General features: G+C 38.6%; 1 protein-coding gene across 1 annotated transcript in view; it reads left to right on the top strand.

Annotated features, from left to right (window-relative positions):
• SLC15A2 (solute carrier family 15 member 2) overlaps nucleotides 1–19,191 on the top strand; it is a 116,408-nt gene extending 97,217 nt beyond the window's left edge. Inside the window, exons 20-23 of the mRNA XM_053689795.1 lie at nucleotides 664–763; nucleotides 3,507–3,653; nucleotides 15,680–15,784; nucleotides 18,662–19,191. Of these exons, the coding sequence (XP_053545770.1) occupies nucleotides 664–763; nucleotides 3,507–3,653; nucleotides 15,680–15,784; nucleotides 18,662–18,913 (604 nt within the window). The 3' untranslated portion in view covers nucleotides 18,914–19,191. The remainder of the gene's footprint in view (nucleotides 1–663; nucleotides 764–3,506; nucleotides 3,654–15,679; nucleotides 15,785–18,661) is intronic.
• The last annotated feature ends 852 nt before the right edge of the window (nucleotides 19,192–20,043 follow it).

Below are 20,043 nucleotides of genomic sequence, written 5' to 3'. Positions count from 1 at the left end.
GAGTGCTAAGTGCATTTTTCCCAGTGGATATCTCTTTATCCACAATTTTTGCCAGTTTACACTCAAGTGCATAGCACCAACCCACATACCAAGTAATAACACATTTTAATATAGCAACAACAAACAGAGCTGCTATATAGAAATAACAATACTAATATAAGTGGGGATTGCCCATTGTAGTGCCATTGTTTATCTGTGTACATATAAACATAAATATATATATATATATATATATATATATATATATATATATATATTTATATATAAAACCGTATACATAAATAGTTAAAATTGCTGCCATTGCTGTGCTACTTACCCCCTTCACTGCGCTGAAGTTCTGATGCCTATGGAAGCGTGCTCTTGTGAGCGAAATGCTTCCCAGCAATTGCTGTGAACTTGTAATACCAGAGCAGGCTTATGAAAGCGATATTTAGCACTCCACTTTGAATCTGACCCATAGAGTTTTAGTGTCGCTAGTGAGAAAATGATATGCTCTAACAAATTAGAGCATGTAATATAATCACTATAATGGCCCTTTAATTTAAATTTAAAAGAGCATATGGACCAATGCAGGGATCTGCAGAGTAGGTTGTAAATAGATGCTTATCTTAATGCTTAAGCTACTTGTGTGTAATTCTGAAACACACATATCTTTCATTACAGTAATACAGCTAAAGTTCTCCTGCTAGATGATTTAAACGAATATGATGTTGATCTTGAGTTACTGGATTTTGGAGGTGCCTACACATTCATTCTTACAGAGGTAGGTGCTCACTATTGAGTATTTAATGTATATGGGTTGAAATGACCAGCAGTCCAGTCTTGTATTAGACCAGCAGTTCCTTAATCTATGTTAACACTTTGACATTCAGTGCTGATATTCAAAACATTATCAGACTTATGAGAAATTGCCTGTTCGGGTTTGCCACCGGCATGGCGATAAATTTAAAATATAAATTGGGATGAATCTCGCTGTGCTGACGAGTGGCAATGTGTCTCCCATAGGATATAATGGGGATTGCAACTTCAGCAAAAGTCCACTGACATTGCCACTGAGCTGCGATGTTGGCAGCGGAGGGGAGAGGTCTTTAGAGAGTCCAGACTAGTTATCAGAAGACATCCTGAAATTTGCCCACAGGCCAAAATACTTAAATGAGATGACTCTACAGTCATTCACTGGCTGTTCATGTTTGTAAAGTAATCAGTAAGGTAATCTGCTAATCATTCTGAAGTCATCACCCAGAATTGTTTTACCTTAGCTGATGACTTTACAACCCCGATGATGTCTGATGATGTGCAAATGACTTCTATAGTAGTTTCATAATCATCAAATGACTCCAGGATGGTCTCTAAAGTAATCCTGTTTGTCTTGGAAAGCATCATCACCCACTGAAATGTATAGTAGCTGCCTCTTGGCGATGCTGCCTTTAAACAGTATTGTCAGCCATTTTGAAAATGTTGACCGACCCTTTCAATCATCAGGCTCCCAGAGAGAACTGCAGCCCCCACATTATTTATTGTTTATTTATAGTTTATTGTCACTAATTCAGCATTTATGCAACAAGCAACTTACTAATGTGCCACACACATTTTTAAAGGGACAGTAAAACTCAAACTTTTTAACAGCACCAGGGGTTACAGGTACTAAAAGGGCTCATGTCTGCCCATCTTTCTGAAGCAGGTAGTTTATTGTTGTGCATATCAAAAAATGGAAATGTTTAAAGGGCCATGCTACCCAAAGGTTGAAACACTTTAAAATGATGCAGCATAGTTGTAAAAGGCTGACTAGAAAATATCAACTCAATATCTTTATGTAAAAAAGAAAGATAATTTACCTCAAAATGTCCTAAGTATTCAAACCACATTGCAAAGGACTTTTTTTTTTTTTTATTGAAAAATTCAAAATTGCAGCAATGGAGAAATAGATATAGATATACAGGATCAACATTCTGCAGGCAAAACAAGTATTTTTGTTTGTTTGATATGATAAGCAAAGTTATACCAATGCCTCTTTGTTATGCTCGATAAAGTAATTAGAATCATAGGCCACCAACTAGATACCTTGTTATAAATTCAAATAAAAAAAAATTGATTATGTAATTTTAAAGCACTGCTATTCAAATAACTGCCGATCCTTATTAGGTTAAGGGTCTCAGAACTGACTAATTTGCAAAGGACTTTAAGCAGCAAATCAGTAAGTCTGTCCCGGGACAGCCAAGGGAGTGATCTTCGTGTACAGTCATATTACTTCCCTATTCAGTTTAAGAAAGTTTACTATGAAATCTCATGAGAGTTAAGTGAAATCTCATGAGATCACAGTAAAAGAGTTCATGACCTCAGCACTGCTGATGCTGATTGGCTGCTGTTCATTTCTTCATTTTTTTAAATTTATTTTTTACCTGCAGCTAAGCAGCAGCTGAAGTATAACTTTTTACACAGAACTTACTCTGCTGAGCTGAGGAAATTGTGAGGTAAAATATCTTCCTTTTTTACATAGGAAAATATCACCTGAGCATCTCTGTCAGCTTTTTACAGTTATACTGCATCAGTTTCAAGTGGTTTAGCATATGAGAAATATGTCCCTTTAACTAAAATTCAGTATTTGTTTCATTTTAAATTGAAATGATTACCAAATACAGCAGGCAACAAATATTTGGGGAACCGAAAATTTCTTGGCTGCACAAAGTCATTATTAGGAGTCAATTAGTTTATAGTAGTATTTGCAGCTCTTCTATTTTTCTATACTGTGATATTAAATTATCTACATTTGTGGGAAAATGTCAAGGAAAATTTGCAATATTTTTTGGCATTTCTCTTTGTTGTTTTCTTATGACAGGAAAACGTTTTCATAGTCTATTTTGTATATCAGTACTGGGCAAACAAAACAAAAATAAAAACACTATCAAAGATAGATGGAAATTATGGGCTAGATTACAAGTGCCGCTCTATCGTTAGATATTGTTATATCACCTCTGTGTTAACTAACGCATATTACAACTTGAAAGTAAAAGTGACCACACAAGCTCAAACTAAATTTGTGTTCGTCAAGTTAGCTCAACTGAAGCGTCATGTAAAGGGTTAGGGCTATATAAAAAGTTGCACCAAACACAACATAAAAACATAAATAAAGTGTTACACTCATATATACACTATATGATTACATTTTTTATATAAATATTAATAAATAGTTTTATAAGGGTTAAAAGGTATATGTTATATGACAAGGTGTTATGAATTATGAAGTTAGTACAATTGCTATATCGAAAGTCCTGAAGTTAGCGCACATCAGATTTTGCTTGCACGCCAAAAAATTACTTTCAACTTGTAATAAAAGTTAACTTCTGGATCTGTTTGAGTGCGAGCGAAAGTGTTAAATAGTGCACCACTTGTAATCCTGCCCTATATGTTTAGCCAATAAATCATAAACTATTAATATCTAAAACAATAATAACAAGTGTGATTTTTTAATTTTTTTTTAACATATTTGTTCTTTTTCAACTTCTCAGGTATCTGGCGATACACTTAATGCAGTAAAGGTCGAGGATGTTACAGCCAACAATTTCCACATTGCCTGGCAGATACCGCAGTATGTTCTGCTTAGTGCTGGAGAGGTCATGTATTCAATCACTGGCCTAGAGTTCTCATATTCACAGGTAAATGCCGCTAATCACAAACCATTCTGCCTGCAAAGATTTAGCACTGAAATATGTTTTAGCTTTTGCAGCCTACACACTATTTGTTGAATACAGGGCCTATATGAGTATACCTATAAACACAGACATACAGTCATAATTTACTGGCTCTCTATTGAGAACCTCATATATAAATCTGACCAAATTATTAAATGTTTGAGTTTAGAATCCAATGCATTCAAAGGTCATTAGACATATAAGTGGGATCTAAAATTTATAAAATAATGCATTCTGATGCAAAATCCCAAAGGTAATTATTAGAAATGTGCATTCGCTTTCGGACGAATGCACATTCATCACGAAAATCGAATTTTTATTTCATTTTAATGAAAGAAAAATCCAAAAGAATGCACCTACTAGAATAAAAAAAATGAATAAGTATTGACGAAAATAATCAGTATTCGTTTGTTTCTTTTCTTTTTTCTTTTTAAGGGGTTAATACTTGCCTTAATGCGCTCTCCATGCTCTGGAGAGAACATTAAGGTACATTTTATAGCTACAGGTGAACTTTTCACATGTAGCTGTAAAACATTTACATTCGTTATAACGAAAATTACATTTTTCATTTTGTTTTAAACTAATGAAAACCTAATAGTGCAGGCAACGAATATTTGGGGGAACTAATTTCCCTGAATACCCAAAACAAAATTTTCTTCCCTGAACATCTCTTTTAATTATATACTCATTAGCACTTTACTAACAGAACAAAGTGGTAGTGCAGTGGGTTAGTATTAGTCAGACTTCTAGAGAATGTTGTGTAATGTGTGCTATTAAATAGTACTTGATATAAAAATAAAAACTTTTAAGGAAAGTCTTCATGACCTTAAAGGGATATCAAACAGTGCTCCTTTAGTAAAAACAAATATGTTAAATCAATACCAAAGCTATAGGACACGGATGAAAGGGAGGGACAAGACAGGAACCTAAACGGAAGGCACCACTGCTTGAAGAACCTTTCTCCCAAAAACAGCCTCGGACGAGGCAAAAGTATCAAATTTGGAAAATTTGGAAAAAGTGTGAAGAGACGACCAAGTTGCAGCCTTGCAAATCTGTTCAACAGAAGCATCATTTTTAAATGCCCATGAGGAAGCCACAGCCCTAGTAGAATGAGCCGTAATTCTTTCAGGAGGCTGCTGTACAGCAGTCTCATATGCAAAATTGATGATACTCTTCAGCCAAAAAGAAAGAGAGGTAGCTTTCTGGCCCCTACGCTTTCCAGAAAAAAAAACAAATAATGAAGATGATTGACGAAAATATTTAGTCGCCTGCAAGTAAAACTTCAGGGCATGGACCACGTCCAAGTTATGTAACAGACGCTCCTTCTTAGAAGAAGGATTAGGACACAAGGAAGGAGCCTGATTAATATTCTTATTAGAAACAACCTTAGGAAGAAAACTAGGTTTGGTACGTAAAACCACCTTATCAGAATGGAAAATAAGATAAGGAGACTCACATTGTAAAGCTGAAAGCTCAGAAACTCTGTGAGCAGAAATTTCAACCAAAAATAAGACTTTCCAAGATAACAACTTAATATCTATGGAATGCATAGGTTCAAACGGAACCCCTTGAAGAACATTAAGAACTAAATTCAAACTCCACAGAGGAGCAATTGGTCTAAACACAGGCCTGATTCTAGTCAGAGCCTGACAAAAAGATTGAAGGTCTGGAACATCTGACAGACGTTTGTGTAACAGAATAGACAAAGCAGAAATCTGTCCCTTTAAGGAACTTGCAGATAACCCTTTCTCTAATCCTTCTTGGAGAAAAGATAAAATCCTGGGAATCCTAACCCTACTCCATCAGTAGCCCTTGGATTCGCACCAATAAAGATATTTACGCCATATCTTATGGTAAATCTTTCTAGTAACAGGCTTACATGCCTGAATCAAGGTATCAAGGGTATCAGAGAACCCTCACTTAGATCAAATCAAGCGTTCAATCTCCAAGCAGTCAGCTGCAGAGAAACTAAATTCGGATGATGGAAGGGTCCCTGAATGAGAAGGTCCTGTCTCAATGGAAGCTTCCACAGTGGCAGAGAGGACATGTCCACCAGATCGGCATACCAAGTCCTGCGAGGCCACGCAGGAGCAATGAGAATCACTGAAGCCCTCTCCTGTTTGATCCGAGCAATCACCCGGGGAAGGAGAGCAAACGGTGGAAACACATAAGCTAGGTTGAACAACCAAGGCACTGCTAGGGCATCTATCAGTTTGGCCTGAGGATCCCTGGACCTGGATCCGTATCTCGGGAGCTTGGCATTCTGACGAGATGCCATAAGATCCAGCTCCGGTCTGCCCCATCTGAGAATCAGGATGGCAAAGATCTCGGGATGGGGTTCCCATTCCCCTGGATGAAACGTCTGTCTGCTCAAAAAATCCGCTTCCCAGTTGTCCACTCCTGGGATGTAGATTGCTAATAGATAACAAGAGTGAGCCCCAGCCCACCGAATTATTTTGGATACTTCTGTCATCGCAGTCATCCTTGTTCCTCCCTGATGATTGATGTAAGCCACAGTCGTGATGTTGTCCGACTGAAACCGGATGAATTGGGCCGAAGCCAACTGAGGCCAAGCCTGAAGCGCATTGAATATTGCTCTCAATTCCAGAATATTGATTGGGAGTAGAGACTCCGACCGAGTCCACACACCCTGAGCCTTCAGGGAATTCAAGACTGCACCCCAACCTAGTAGACTGGCGTCCGTTGTCACTATCACCCATGAGGGTCTGCGGAAGCATGTCCCTTGGGACAGATGATCCAGCAACAACCACCAAAGAAGAGAGTCTCTTGTCTCCTGATCCAGATCTATCTGAGGAGGCAAATTTTCATAATCTCCATTCCACTGCCTGAGCATGCTCAGTTGTAGAGGTCTGAGATGAAAACGAGCAAACGGAATGATGTCCATAGCCGCCACCATTAATCCAATTACCTCCATGCACTGAGCCACTGATGGCCGAGGATTGGACTGAAGGGTTCGGCATGTATTCAGAATCTTTAACTTTCTGACTTCCGTCAAAAAGATTTTCATGGATACAGAGTCTATTAGAGTTCCCAAGAAAGGATCCCTTGTTTGTGGAATTAATGAACTCTTTTCTAGGTTCACCTTCCACCCGTGAGTCCTTAGAAAGGATAGAACAATGTCGGTATGAGACTTTGTCAGCTGATAAGATGACGCCTGGATCAGAATATTGTCCAGATAAGGCGCCACTGCAATGCCCCGTGGTCTGAGAACCACCAGCAGAGACCCTAGAACCTTCGTGAAGATCCTGGGTGCCGTGGCCAACCCGAAAGGAAGGGCCACGAACTGAAAATGTTTGTCCAGAAAGGCAAACCTCAGGAACTGGTGATGATCTCTGTGGATAGGAATATGAAGATATGCATCCTTTAAGTCCACGGTAGTCATATATTGACCCTCCTGGATCAATGGAAGAATTGTGCGAATAGTCTCCATCTTGAAAGATGGGACTCTGAGAAACTTGTTTAGACTCTTGAGATCTAAAATGGGTTGGAACGTTCCCTCTTTTTTGGGAACCACAAAAAGATTTGAGTAAAACCCCTGCCCCTGTTCCTGTATTGGAACGGGGCAAATTACTCCCATAGTGGAGAGGTCTTTTACACAATGTAAGAACGCCTCTCTTTTTATCTGGTCTACAGACAATCGTGAAAGAAGAAACCTTCCCCTTGGGAGGGAATTTTTAAACTCCAGCTGATACCCTTGAGACACGATTTCTAGTGTCCAGGGATCCAGAACGTCTCTTATCCAAGCCTGGATAAAGAGAAAAAGTCTGCCCCCTACTAGATCTCTTCCCCTTCATGCTGTCTTGAGAGCAGCAGTGGGCTTTTTGGGTTGTTTACCCTTGTTCCAAGCCTGGTTGGGTCTCCAGACGGACTTGGCTTGTGCAAAATTCCCTTCCTGTTTAGCGGAAGAGGAAGAGGGGACTCCCTTGAAATTTCAAAAGGAACAAAAATTACTCTATTTGCCCCTTTGTTTAGATGTTTTATCCTGAGGTAGGAGGTGACCCTTACCTCCCGTAATGTCAGAAACAGGGTCTTTCCTTTGAAGGAATAGCCAAAAGCTTGGATTTAGAGGACACATCCGCAGATCAAGATTTTAACCATAGGGCTCTGCACGCTAAAATGGCAAATCCTGCATTCTTAGCCGCCAATTTGGCGATCTGAAAGGCGGCATCCGTAACAAAAGAATTAGCCAGCTTAAGGGCCTTAATTCTATCCAATATTTTAGTAGTAAAAAATGGAGTCGCCGGTATAAATGTGATCCACAACACAAGTCTAATAGAAGCCAGTCCCCCAATTAAACTTGATAGCTCCCGGTCTGTTGAAACAACCCCTGAGCCCGGAGTATACAAGAACAGCATACCGGAATACACTAATAAAAATCCCCAGCGTCAGCCCAAATCCTGAAGGAGTTAACTTGTTAAAAACACCCCAATGTACCTCATGCAGCCCCATAAACAGGCCCAATAATTATGGCAGCCCTCTAGAACTGTGTATTAAAGCACACAGACATAGGTTAAGATATTCAGGTCACAGAGGAAAATGACAGTCATTTCTGAGGTACTAGGTGTCAAAGAAAGTAATAGACTGCACATACCTCCATGCTGAGTAACAGCATGACTTGTCCCACACTGCTAGAGGTCATTCTCCTCCTCCAGGAATCTGTGGGAACAAAACTGGGCCTTAGATAAAATTTGCTAAGCCCATATTCAGCAGGGCAGCACACAGTATGGGAGTCATAGAAACGAGTGTACTTGAATCTGTACAGCTCCCCTTGCTTTACCCTTGAGTAAAATAGTACACACCGGTACCATTTAAAAATAATAAACTCTTGATTGAAGAATCTAAACTAACACCTCACTTTACCTCTTCCTATCACTAACACAGGCAAAGAGAATGACTGGAGTGGTAGGGAAGGGAGGAGCTATATATACAGCTCTGCTGTGGTGCTCTTTGCCTCCTCCTGCTGACCAGGAGGCGTAATCCCATAAGTAAGGATGAAATCCGTGGACTCGTCATATCTTGTAAAAGAAAGAACAGCAAACATTTTATTTGTTTTCTTGCAAATTTAACACTTAGAAATAGTCAGTGCAGCCCCTGCCAGCAGCTAGATAAGGGAGCAGACATATTGGCAACGTAGGTTACATTTCGCCTGTTCTGAGCATGGGCAAATCTGACTCCCTGTTGATCAAATGTCCACTCAATACTAAACCAGCTCATGTTACTCTATATGTTTTATGACATCAAGTTTTAAATGCCTTCCTGTAGCCTCCTTGTACTTGTAGGGCTGTAACAGAAAGTAATTAAAAAAAAAAAAAAGAAGGTAATATCCACTTAAAATGTTGAATAATACATATTGCAATGATTTCTATTACTTATAAGCCCCTGCTTAGTGCTTTTTTATTACAACAATGAAACAGACTGTTTCAAAAAGAGAGAGTGGATACAATAAGAATATTCAAACACATTAATGGATTTAATAATAATAATAATAATGATAATAATGTAGATGAAAGACTTTTCAGAAAAACACAATTTATGCTTACCTGATAAATTTATTTCTCTTGTGGTGTATCCAGTCCACGGATCATCCATTACTTGTGGGATATTCTCATTCCCAACAGGAAGTTGCAAGAGGACACCCACAGCAGAGCTGTAATATAGCTCCTCCCCTAACTGTCATAGCCAGTCATTCGACCGAAAACAAGCCGAGAAAGGAGGAACCATAGGGTGTAGTGGTTACTGTAGTTTAAATTTAAAAATTACCTGCCTTAAAATGACAGGGCGGGCCGTGGACTGGATACACCACAAGAGAAATAAATTTATCAGGTAAGCATAAATTGTGTTTTCTCTTGTAAGGTGTATCCAGTCCACGGATCATCCATTACTTGTGGCATACCAATACCAAAGCTAAAGTACACGGATGAAGGGAGGGACAAGGCAGGAACTTAAATGGAAGGAACCACTGCCTGTAAAACCTTTCTCCCAAATATAGCCTCCGAAGAAGCAAAAGTATCAAATTTGTAAAATTTTGAAAAAGTATGAAGCGAAGACCAAGTCGCCGCCTTGCAAATCTGTTCAACAGAAGCCTCATTTTTAAAGGCCCAAGTGGAAGCCACAGCTCTAGTGGAATGAGCTGTAATCCTTTCAGGAGGCTGCTGTCCAGCAGTCTCATAGGCTAAGCGGATTAAGCTTCTTAGCCAAAAAGAAAAAGAGGTTGCCAAAGCCTTTTGACCTCTCCTCTGTCCAGAGTAGACAACAAACAAAGCAGATGTTTGACGAAAATCTTTAGTAGCTTGTAAGTAAAATTTTAAAGCACAGACCACGTCCAGATTGTGTAACACAAGGATGGAACCACAATCTCTTGATTGATATTCTTGTTAGATACCACCTTAGGTAAGAACCCAGGTTTGGTACGCAGGACTACCTTATCCGTATGAAAAATCAGATAAGGAGAATCACATTGTAAGGCAGATAGCTCAGAGACTCTACAAGCCGAGGAAATAGCTACCAAAAAAAAAAAAAAGAACTTTCCAAGATAAAAGTTTGATATCTATGGAATGAAGAGGTTCAAACGGAACTCCTTGAAGAACCTTAAGAACCAAGTTTAAGCTCCATGGTGGAGCAACAGGTTTAAACACAGGCTTGATTCAAACTAATGCCTGACAAAATGCCTGAACGTCTGGAACATCTGCCAGACGCTTGTGCAAAAGAATAGACAGAGCAAAAATCTGTCCCTTTAAGAAACTAGCTGACAATCCTTTTTCCAAACCTTCTTGGAGAAAAGATAAAATCCTAGGAATCCTGACCTTACTCCATGAGTAACCCTTGGATTCACACCAATAAAGATATCTACGCCATACCTTATGGTAAATTTTCCTGGTGACAGGCTTTCGTGCCTGTATTAAGGTATCAATAACTGACTCGGAGAAGCCACGCTTTGATAAAATCAAGCATTCAATCTCCAGGCAGTCAGCCTCAGAGAAATTAAATTTGGATGGTTGAAAGGACCCTGAAGTAGAAGGTCCTGTCTCAGAGGCAGAGACCATGGTGGAAATAATGACATGTCCACTAGATCTGCATACCAGGTCCTGAGTGGCCACGCAGGTGCTATCAGAATCACTGATGCTCTCTCCTGCTTGATCTTGGCAATCAGTCGAGGGAGCAGAGGAAACGGTGGAAACACATAAGCCAGGTTGAAAGACCAGGGCGCTGCTAGAGTATCTATCAGTGTCACCTTGAGATCCCTGGACCTGGATCCGTAACACGGAAGCTTGGCGTTCTGGCGAGACGCCATGAGATCCAGTTCTAGTTTTCCCCAACAGAGAATCAGTTGTGCAAATACCTCCGGATGGAGTTCCCACTCTCCCGGATGAAAAGTCTGACGACTTAGAAAATCCGCCTCCCAGTGCTCTACACCTGGGATATGGATAGCTGATAGGTGGCAAGAGTGAATCTCTGCCCAGTGAATTATTTTTGAAACTTCTAACATCTCTAGGGAACTTCTTGTTCCCCCTCGATGGTTGATGTAAGCTACAGTCGTGATGTTGACCGACTGAAATCTGATGTACCTCAGAGTTGCTAACTGAGGCCAAACCTGAAGAGCCTTGAATATCGCTCTTAGTTCCAGAATATTTATTGGAAGGAGAGACTCCTCCTGAGTCCACGATCCCTGAGCCTTCAGGGAGTTCCAGACTGCACCCCAACCTAGAAGGCTGGCATTTGTTGTTACAATAGTCCAATCTGGCCTGCGAAGGTCATACCTTTGGACAGATGGGCCCGAGATAGCCACCAGGGAAGAGGATCCCTGGTCTCTTGGTCCAGATTCAGTTGAGGGCCAAATCTGTGTAATCCCCGCTCCACTGACTGAGCCTGCATAGTTGCAGCGGTCTGAGATGTAAGCGTGCAAACGGCACTATGTCCATTGCCGCTACCATTAAGCAGATTACTTCCATACACTGAGCCACCAAAGGGCGCGGAATGGAATGAAGAACCCGACAGGATTTAGAAGCTTTGATAACCTGGACTCCGTCAAGGTAAATTTTCATTTCTACAGAATCTATCAGAGTCCCTAGAAAGGAAACTCTTGTGAGTGGGAATAGAGAACACTTTTCCTCGTTCACTTTCCACCCATGCGACCTCAGAAATGCCAGTACTACGTCCGTATGAGACTTGGCAATTTGGAAGTTTGATGCCTGTATCAGGATGTCGTCTAAATAAGGGGCTACTGCTATGCCCCGCGGCCTTAGGACCGCCAAAAGCGACCCTAGAACCTTTGTAAAGATTCTTGGGGCTGTAGCTAATCCAAAGGGAAGAGCTACAACTGGTAATGCCTGTCTTGAAAGGCAAACCTGAGAAACCGATGATGATCTTTGTGTATCGGAATGTGAAGATAAGCATCCTTTAGATCCACTGTAGTCATATATTGACCCTCCTGGATCAGTGGTAGGATGGTACGAATAGTTTCCATCTTGAACGACGGAACTTTGAGGAATTTGTTTAAGATCTTTAGATCCAAAATCGGTCTGAAGGTTCCCTCTTTTTTGGGAACCACAAACAGATTTGAGTAAAAACCCTGTTCCTGTTCCTCCTTTGGAACTGGATGGATCACTCCCATAACTAGGAGGTCTCGTACACAGTGTAAGAATGCCTCACTCTTTATCTGGTTTGCAGATAATTGTGAAAGGTGAAATCTCCCTTTTGGGGGGGGAAGCTTTGAAGTCCAGAAGATATCCCTGGGATATAATTTCCAACGCCCAGGGATCCTGAACATCTCTTGCCCACGCCTGGGCGAAGAGTGAAAGTCTGCCCCCTACTAGATCCGTTACCGGATAGGGGGTCGTTCCTTCATGCTGTCTTAGAAGCAGCAGCAGGCTTTTTGAACTGCTTACCTTTTTTCCAGGTCTGGTTTGGTCTCCAGACCGTCTTGGATTGAGCAAAAGTTCCCTCTTGTTTATTATTAGAGGAAGTTGATGCCGCACCTGCCTTGAAGTTTCGAAAGGCACGAAAATTAGACTGTTTGGCCCTAGATTTGGACCTGTCCTCAGGAAGGGCACAACCTTTTCCTCCCGTGATATCAGCAATAATCTCCTTCAAACCAGGCCCGAATAGGGTCTGCCCCTTGAAGGGAATGTTAAGTAGCTTAGATTTTAAAGTCACGTCAGCTGACCATGATTTAAGCCATAGTGCTCTGCGCGCCTGTATAGCAAAACCAGAATTCTTAGCCGTTAGTTTATTCAAATGAACAATGGCATCAGAAATAAAATAATTGGCTAGCTTAAGTGCTCTAAGTTTGCCAAGTATGTCATCCAATGGAGTCTCTACCTATAAAGCCTCTTCCAGAGACTCAAACCAGTACGCCGCAGCAGCAGTGACAGGGGCAATGCATGCAATGGGCTGTAGGATAAAACCTTGTTGAATAAATATTTTCTTAAGGTAACCTTCTAATTTTTTATCCATTGGCTCTAAAAAAGCACAACTGTCCTCGACAGGGATAGTAGTATGCTTTGCTAGAGTAGAAACTGCTCCCTCCACCTTAGGGACTGTCTGCCATAAGTCCCGTGTGGTGGCGTCTATTGGAAAACATTTTTCTAAAAATAGGAGGGGAAGAGAACGGCACACCTGGTCTATCCCATTCCTTATTAATAATTTCTGTAAACCTTTTAGGTATTGGAAAAACATCAGTACACACCGGCACTGCAAAGCATTTATCCAGTCTACAAAATTTCTCTGGCACTGCAATGGTATCACAGTCATTCAGAGCAGCTAAAACCTCCCTAAGTAACACGCGGAGGTGTTCAAGCTTAAATTTAAATGTAGAAATATTAGAATCAGGTATCTTTCCTGAGTCATTAACATCACCCACTGACTGAAGCTCTCCTTCCTCAGCTTCTGCATATTGTGAGGCAGTATCAGACATGGTTCTTAAAGCATCAGTATGCTCTGCATTTTGTCTCACCCCAGAGCTATCTCACTAACCTCTAAGTTCAGGTAGTCTGGCTAATACCGCTGACAGTGTATTATCCATGACTGCCGCCATGTCTTGTAAAGTAAACGCTATGGGCGCCCTAGATGTACTTGGCGCCATTTGAGCGTGAGTCCCTTGGGCGGGAGTCAAAGGGTCTGACATGTGGGGAGAGTTAGTCGGCATAACTTTCCCCTCGTCAGATTCCTCTGGTGATAATTTTTTTAAAAACAGAATATGATCTTTATTGCATAAAATGAAATCAGTACATTTGGTACACATTCTAAGAGGGGGTTCCACCATGGCTTTTAAACATAATGAACAAGGAGTTTCTTCTATGTCAGACATGTTTATACAGACTAGCAATGAGACTAGCAAGCTTGGAAAACACTTTAAATCAAGTTAACAAGCAAATATAAAAAACGGTACTGTGCCTTTAAGAGAAACAAATTTTGTCAGAATTTGAAAAACAGTAAATCAAACGAAATTTTTACAGTGTATGTAATAGGCTAGCAGAGCATTGCATCCACTTGCAAATGGATGATTAACCCCTTAGTTCAAAAAACGGATCAAAAAAACGAAATAGACGTTTTTTAACAGTCACAACCAACTGCCACAGCAAGCTGTGGTCCTACCTTCCCCAATAAACGACTTTGGAAAGCCTTTGAGCCCTTTAGAGATGTCCTATAGCATACAGGGGACTCCTGAGGGAAGCTGGATGTCACAGTTTGTAATTTTAACTGCACCAACTGTAACTTTTATACTATAACAGTGGAAAGCCTCAGTAAAACTGTTTCTAGTCAAAATTTAAGCCAGCCATGTGGAAAAAACTAGGCCCCAATAAAGTTTTATCACCAATGCATATATAAAAACAATTAAACATGCCAGCAAACGTTTATATTGCAATATCATAAGGGTATTACCCCTGGGAGTAAGCATGATACCAGTCGTTATTAAATCACTGTATTCAGGCTTAACTTACATTAATCCGGTATCAGCAGCATTTTCTAGTGTTTTCCATCTCTAGAAAAAATTATAACTGCACATACCTGATAGCAGAATAAACTGCACGCCATTCTCTCGCTGAAGTTACCTCATCTGTGTAATCCCCTCAGACATATGTGAGAATAACAATGGATCTTAGTTACAACCTGTTAAGATCATAGAAACCTCAGGCAGATTCTTCTTCTATTTACTGCCTGAGATAAAATAGCACAACTCCGGTACTATTTAAAAATAACAAACTTTTGATTGAAGAAAATAAACTAACTATATTTAACCACTCTCTCCTACAACATCCTAGCTTGTTGAGAGTTGCAAGAGAATGACTGGCTATGACAGTTAGGGGAGGAGCTATATTACAGCTCTGCTGTGGGTGTCCTCTTGCAACTTCCTGTTGGGAATGAGAATATCCCACAAGTAATGGATGATCCGTGGACTGGATACACCTTACAAGAGAAAAGAACAACAAAAGAACACTGGTCATGATTTCAAGTTGGAGGGTAGCAGGTTCTGGAGTAATTTAAAGATTTCATTAAATAGATTACCAATAGAGGTGGGATGGAAAACACTGTAAGGATATTAAAACAAAATGTGGGAAATGCATAATTTCAAGAGTTAATTAAGTTTATACTTCAGAAGGAATTATAGTTAAACTTTATGGGGGGGGGGGGGGTTAGGTTCACAGACTATATTTCCATATTTTTGGGTCTGCCCAAAATATAGAGAGTAAAAGTAGACACTGAACAACTGCCCCTAGCAGACCTCCCTCAGTTGACATATTTAGCTAGCTGATTACATAGCATGTTGCTAGGAGGTGTGGACTTGGAGGGCACAGTAGTATGTATTATATATGAACATATCAGAGAGCCCTAATAAAATAATTCCTGTATTTGTGTAAAATAACTCTGCATCTTTACTTCTTTTCACTGGCATCAATATGTCTCAAGCTCCGAAGAGCTACACAGAAGCAACAACTCCTTGACATCTTCTCTTTTTTCTTTCTCTGCAGGCTCCAGCCAGCATGAAGTCTGTTCTAACAGCAGGATGGCTCCTCACTATTGCTGTTGGGAATGTTATTGTGCTAATTGTTGCTCAGGCTGGATCTATGGAACAGGTACCTGTTTATTCCATTACTGCAAGAATTCTGTATAAGACGCGCTGCTGTGTGGGGCACTGATTCTCAGACTGATTTTAGCTTCTTTCACTGGTGCTGTAGAAAATTAAATTGTTTTACTTCATTGTTACAGGAATAAGAAAGTCAATATTAAACTTGCATGATTCAGACAGAGCATTTCATTAAGACAATTTTAAATTCACTTTTATTTTCTAATGTATTTTGTACTCTTGGTGAAAAAGAATATGTACATATCCTACACTAGAGAGCTATGTGGTGATTGGTGCCAGCACACATTTGTCTTTTGTGATTGGCTAACTAGATATGTTTAGCTAGCTTTAAGTAGTGCATTGCTGCTTCTTCAGTATAGGATATTAATGGATTTAATAATAGATTTAATTGGAAAGTTATTTAAAATGGTATGTTCTATCTGAATCCTGAAATTAAAACATTTGTTTAGTGTTTTTTAAGCATTAAACACAGCAAATGAACTAAATAAAGAATGGAATACTCATAAAATTATATATTTAAGTTGCAGGAGAATGGATAGACTAGTTGACAAAATTGGTCTATTTTGTTTTTATAAGTTCCTATATATAAGGGCTAAGATCAGGCTTTTACATAGAAAAAAAATATAATTAATCAATTAATCTATTAAAGCTGTAGAGTGTGGATCTTTTACAAGAATCAATCTGGCTATGAAAATATCCAAAGGGCATGAGCTGCTGCTTACTTAAAGGGACATGAAACCCAACATTTTTCTTTTTATTATTTTTCATGATTCAAATAGAGCATGTGATTTTAAACATCTTTCCAATTTACATCTTTTATCCAATTTGCTTCATTCTCTTGGTATACTTTTTTGAAGTAACAGCAATGCACTACTGGCGGCTATTTGAAGACATCTAGTGAACCAATGAAAAGAGGCATTTATGTGCAACCACCAATCAGCATCTAGCTCCCAGTAATGCATTGCTGCTCCTGACCCTACCTAGTTAAGTTTTTCAAATAAGGACACCAAGAGAATAAAGCAATTTAGATAATGGAAGCAAATTGGAAAGTTGTTTAAAATCACATGTTCTGTCAGAATCATGAAAGATACATTTTGGGTTTCATGTTCCTTTAAACATTTTGGACCCTCACAAAGGATCCAAAATGCAGATCTCTAATACATATATATAAATGTATATTTATATGTCTATGTTACAAAAAGACATTGAGAGTTACTCCCTTGTAACATGGACCCATTTTAATTATTTATGGGGGAAATGTTAAGAAAATATTTTACAAGGATTTTTGTCACTGTGATTTTGTCGCACACACACACATATATACAGGCCTTTTTTGTGTGGGTACTCACAGGCACTGAGTAAAACGACCTCTGTCATATTATAACTAGGGATGGGCAAATGTTTCTAAAAATTTCGAAATTTAAAACAAATTTTGATACATTCGTTCATTCAAATAGAATTTCGAATGTTTATATAACATTCTAACATTCTATTTTCAAATTTTTCAATAACATTCGAAAATATTAGTTTGAATAATTGAATGTTTAGCTATGTATTTTATATCACATTCAATTTCAAAATGTATTCAAACGTAACATTCAAATTCCAAATAGTATTTCTAGTCTACAACTGTGTTGTATAAATGTAATATTCGAATTTAAATGTGACATTCAAATTCGAATGTAATATTCAAATTCGAATGTCACATTCAAATTCGAAAGTGACATTCAAAAACTGTAAATAACATTCGATAATAGAATTTTTAAGAATATTCGTTCTTATCAACATTCGATTATGTAAATCAAATTTCTACAATAACATTCGTTCTAACATTCAAATTCGAATATAAACACATTCGCCCATCCCTAACTATAACTCATATTTGTTATCATCATGTAATTCCTCTAGTTTTCACAAGAGGGGGCTGCAAAATATATCAAGCATTGTAAATAACTTTTTCCCTTTGCATTTCTCAAACTTGCTGAGCACAATATAATAATCAATAATCAGTGAGCACCAGCCTTTTTTTCCACTATATATATATATATATATATATATATATATATATATTCCCAGAAAAAGCGCACTCCACAGGTCTTTTAATGCTGTTCAAAAGTCATCTTTATTGTAAAAATAAAGGTGACTTTTGAACAGCATTAAAAGACCTGTGGAGTGCGCTTTTTCTGGGAATATTTTGTACGTTTAGCTGCACCCAAGGCCGTTGTTATTGGATTTTCTGGAGTGCTCGCTGCCTGGACACGCTATATATATATATATATATATATATATATATATATATATATATATATATACCTGTGTGGATGTGTATATATATATATATATATATATATATATATATATATATATATATATACCAATCCAGAGGTAAAAGCACTCTCAATCACAGTCCGGGGTGCACAGCAAAATAGTACACAATTCCAAAAAGAAGCAGGCACTCTCCGTTTGAACTTCAAAATGATTTTACTTAGTGACGTTTCGGGGTTTCACCCCCGTCCTCAGACTTACCGGTAAGTCTGAGGACGGGGGTGAAACCCCGAAACGTCACTAAGTAAAATCATTTTGAAGTTCAAACGGAGAGTGCCTGCTTCTTTTTGGAATGTTTTGAAATATATATATATATATATACATACATATATACACACACACACATATACTGGAATGAGACGTGCCAACAATTTGCAGTACAAACAGGATGCATATTATCTCAGGAACTACACCCACAGACATATTTTAAAGAATATCTGTTATCAATATTGAAGCGATGTGTTGATCAGTTGCTCACTGCCTTATATATGTTACTGGTAAAAAGGTACACATTCTGACTTGCATTGTTTATATTTTCTAGTGGGCTGAGTTTGTCCTGTTTGGTGCCCTTCTGATTGCTGTTAGCATCATTTTCTCCATCATGGCTTACTTTTATGTCCCCACCAATCCTGATGACCTTCTTGAAGAGGATGAGAAGAGTGAGAAGAAAAAACTGCCGGACGACTTCAAAGAAATGCCGAGTGACATCAAGAAAGTGCCAGTTGATATCATACAAGCGCCAAGTGATAAACAGATAGAAATAGCCCTGGAGGAAAAGAAGACAAAGATCTAAAACGTATAAACACACAGAGGAGTTAACTGTGATTGAAAATAAGCTATGCACATTAGAATGGACTGCCTGTTGTTGAAGATCATATCTGTGAACAAATAAATTCCTTGGACCAAATTGACACCTTTGAAACAAATTGAAATGTTTGTCTCATAGCAAATGCATAAATGGTTTTATGATATGTTCCAAAATCATGCCTTGCACTTGTATATTGTACAGCTTTGTGAAATATGTTATTAGTTTTCCCTGTTATATTTCAAACCCTTAATACATTGTCTCTATATCTCTGTGTATGTTATAAATAAAATAATAACAAATCTACAAAGAAATATAAAAAGTGAATATATATATAAATATATAAATTTATAAATACAAACTACAATGCAAATGAAACCCAAATTTAACTCCCATAAATGCCTAGATTACAAGTGAAGCACTATTGATATTGTAGGGTGCCCAATCAGTAAAAATAGCACAAATCGGTTATTACAAGTCAATGGTTAGAGATATTAGCCAGAGAATGTTAGCATAACCACATTTTTTTGCACCCTATACTTTCAATGTATAGCGAGGGCCACGCAAACATCACTCAAATTATAAGTGATGAGTTATGTGTACCACACATACATACATACACATGCATACGCATATAAATACACACATACAGAATATATACACCTTTGAGTCCTTCTCGGTCCAATGCCTTGTCATACACCATATCCCTTTAAATTAATGTTAGAACACTTTTATTAATAAAAAAACATGCCCGTCTATCTATCTGTCTATCTATCTATCTAAATCTAATATAAATAAGACTTTGTGAAGAACACTATTTCTTCTTTTTTTATTTGTTTTAAGTGCACCTTTAGGTTATCACACCTTTCAGTTTAGCGTTTAAGCAAAAGCCAAGATCTGAGTCTTGTAGCACGTCCCACAGAAGTCATTAGGTGCGGGATTAAGGGGCAAACTGACCTCCAGATGTTAGCACACCCAAGGCTTTTGCTTGAGCGCTAATATTTTACTTTTCACTTGTAATGTGCAAGCACTTTCGATTGTACTCTATTGATGTTAGTACCACAGCGCTAACTTTTTTATACTCCATATGTAATCTAGGCAAAACTGTTTAAAGGGAA

This window comes from Bombina bombina, chromosome 1, assembly GCF_027579735.1.
Source record: "Bombina bombina isolate aBomBom1 chromosome 1, aBomBom1.pri, whole genome shotgun sequence".
Taxonomy (NCBI): Eukaryota; Metazoa; Chordata; class Amphibia; order Anura; family Bombinatoridae; genus Bombina; species Bombina bombina.
The sequence above is the reverse complement of the archived record's forward strand: the minus strand, read 5'-3'. Positions and strand labels throughout refer to the sequence as shown.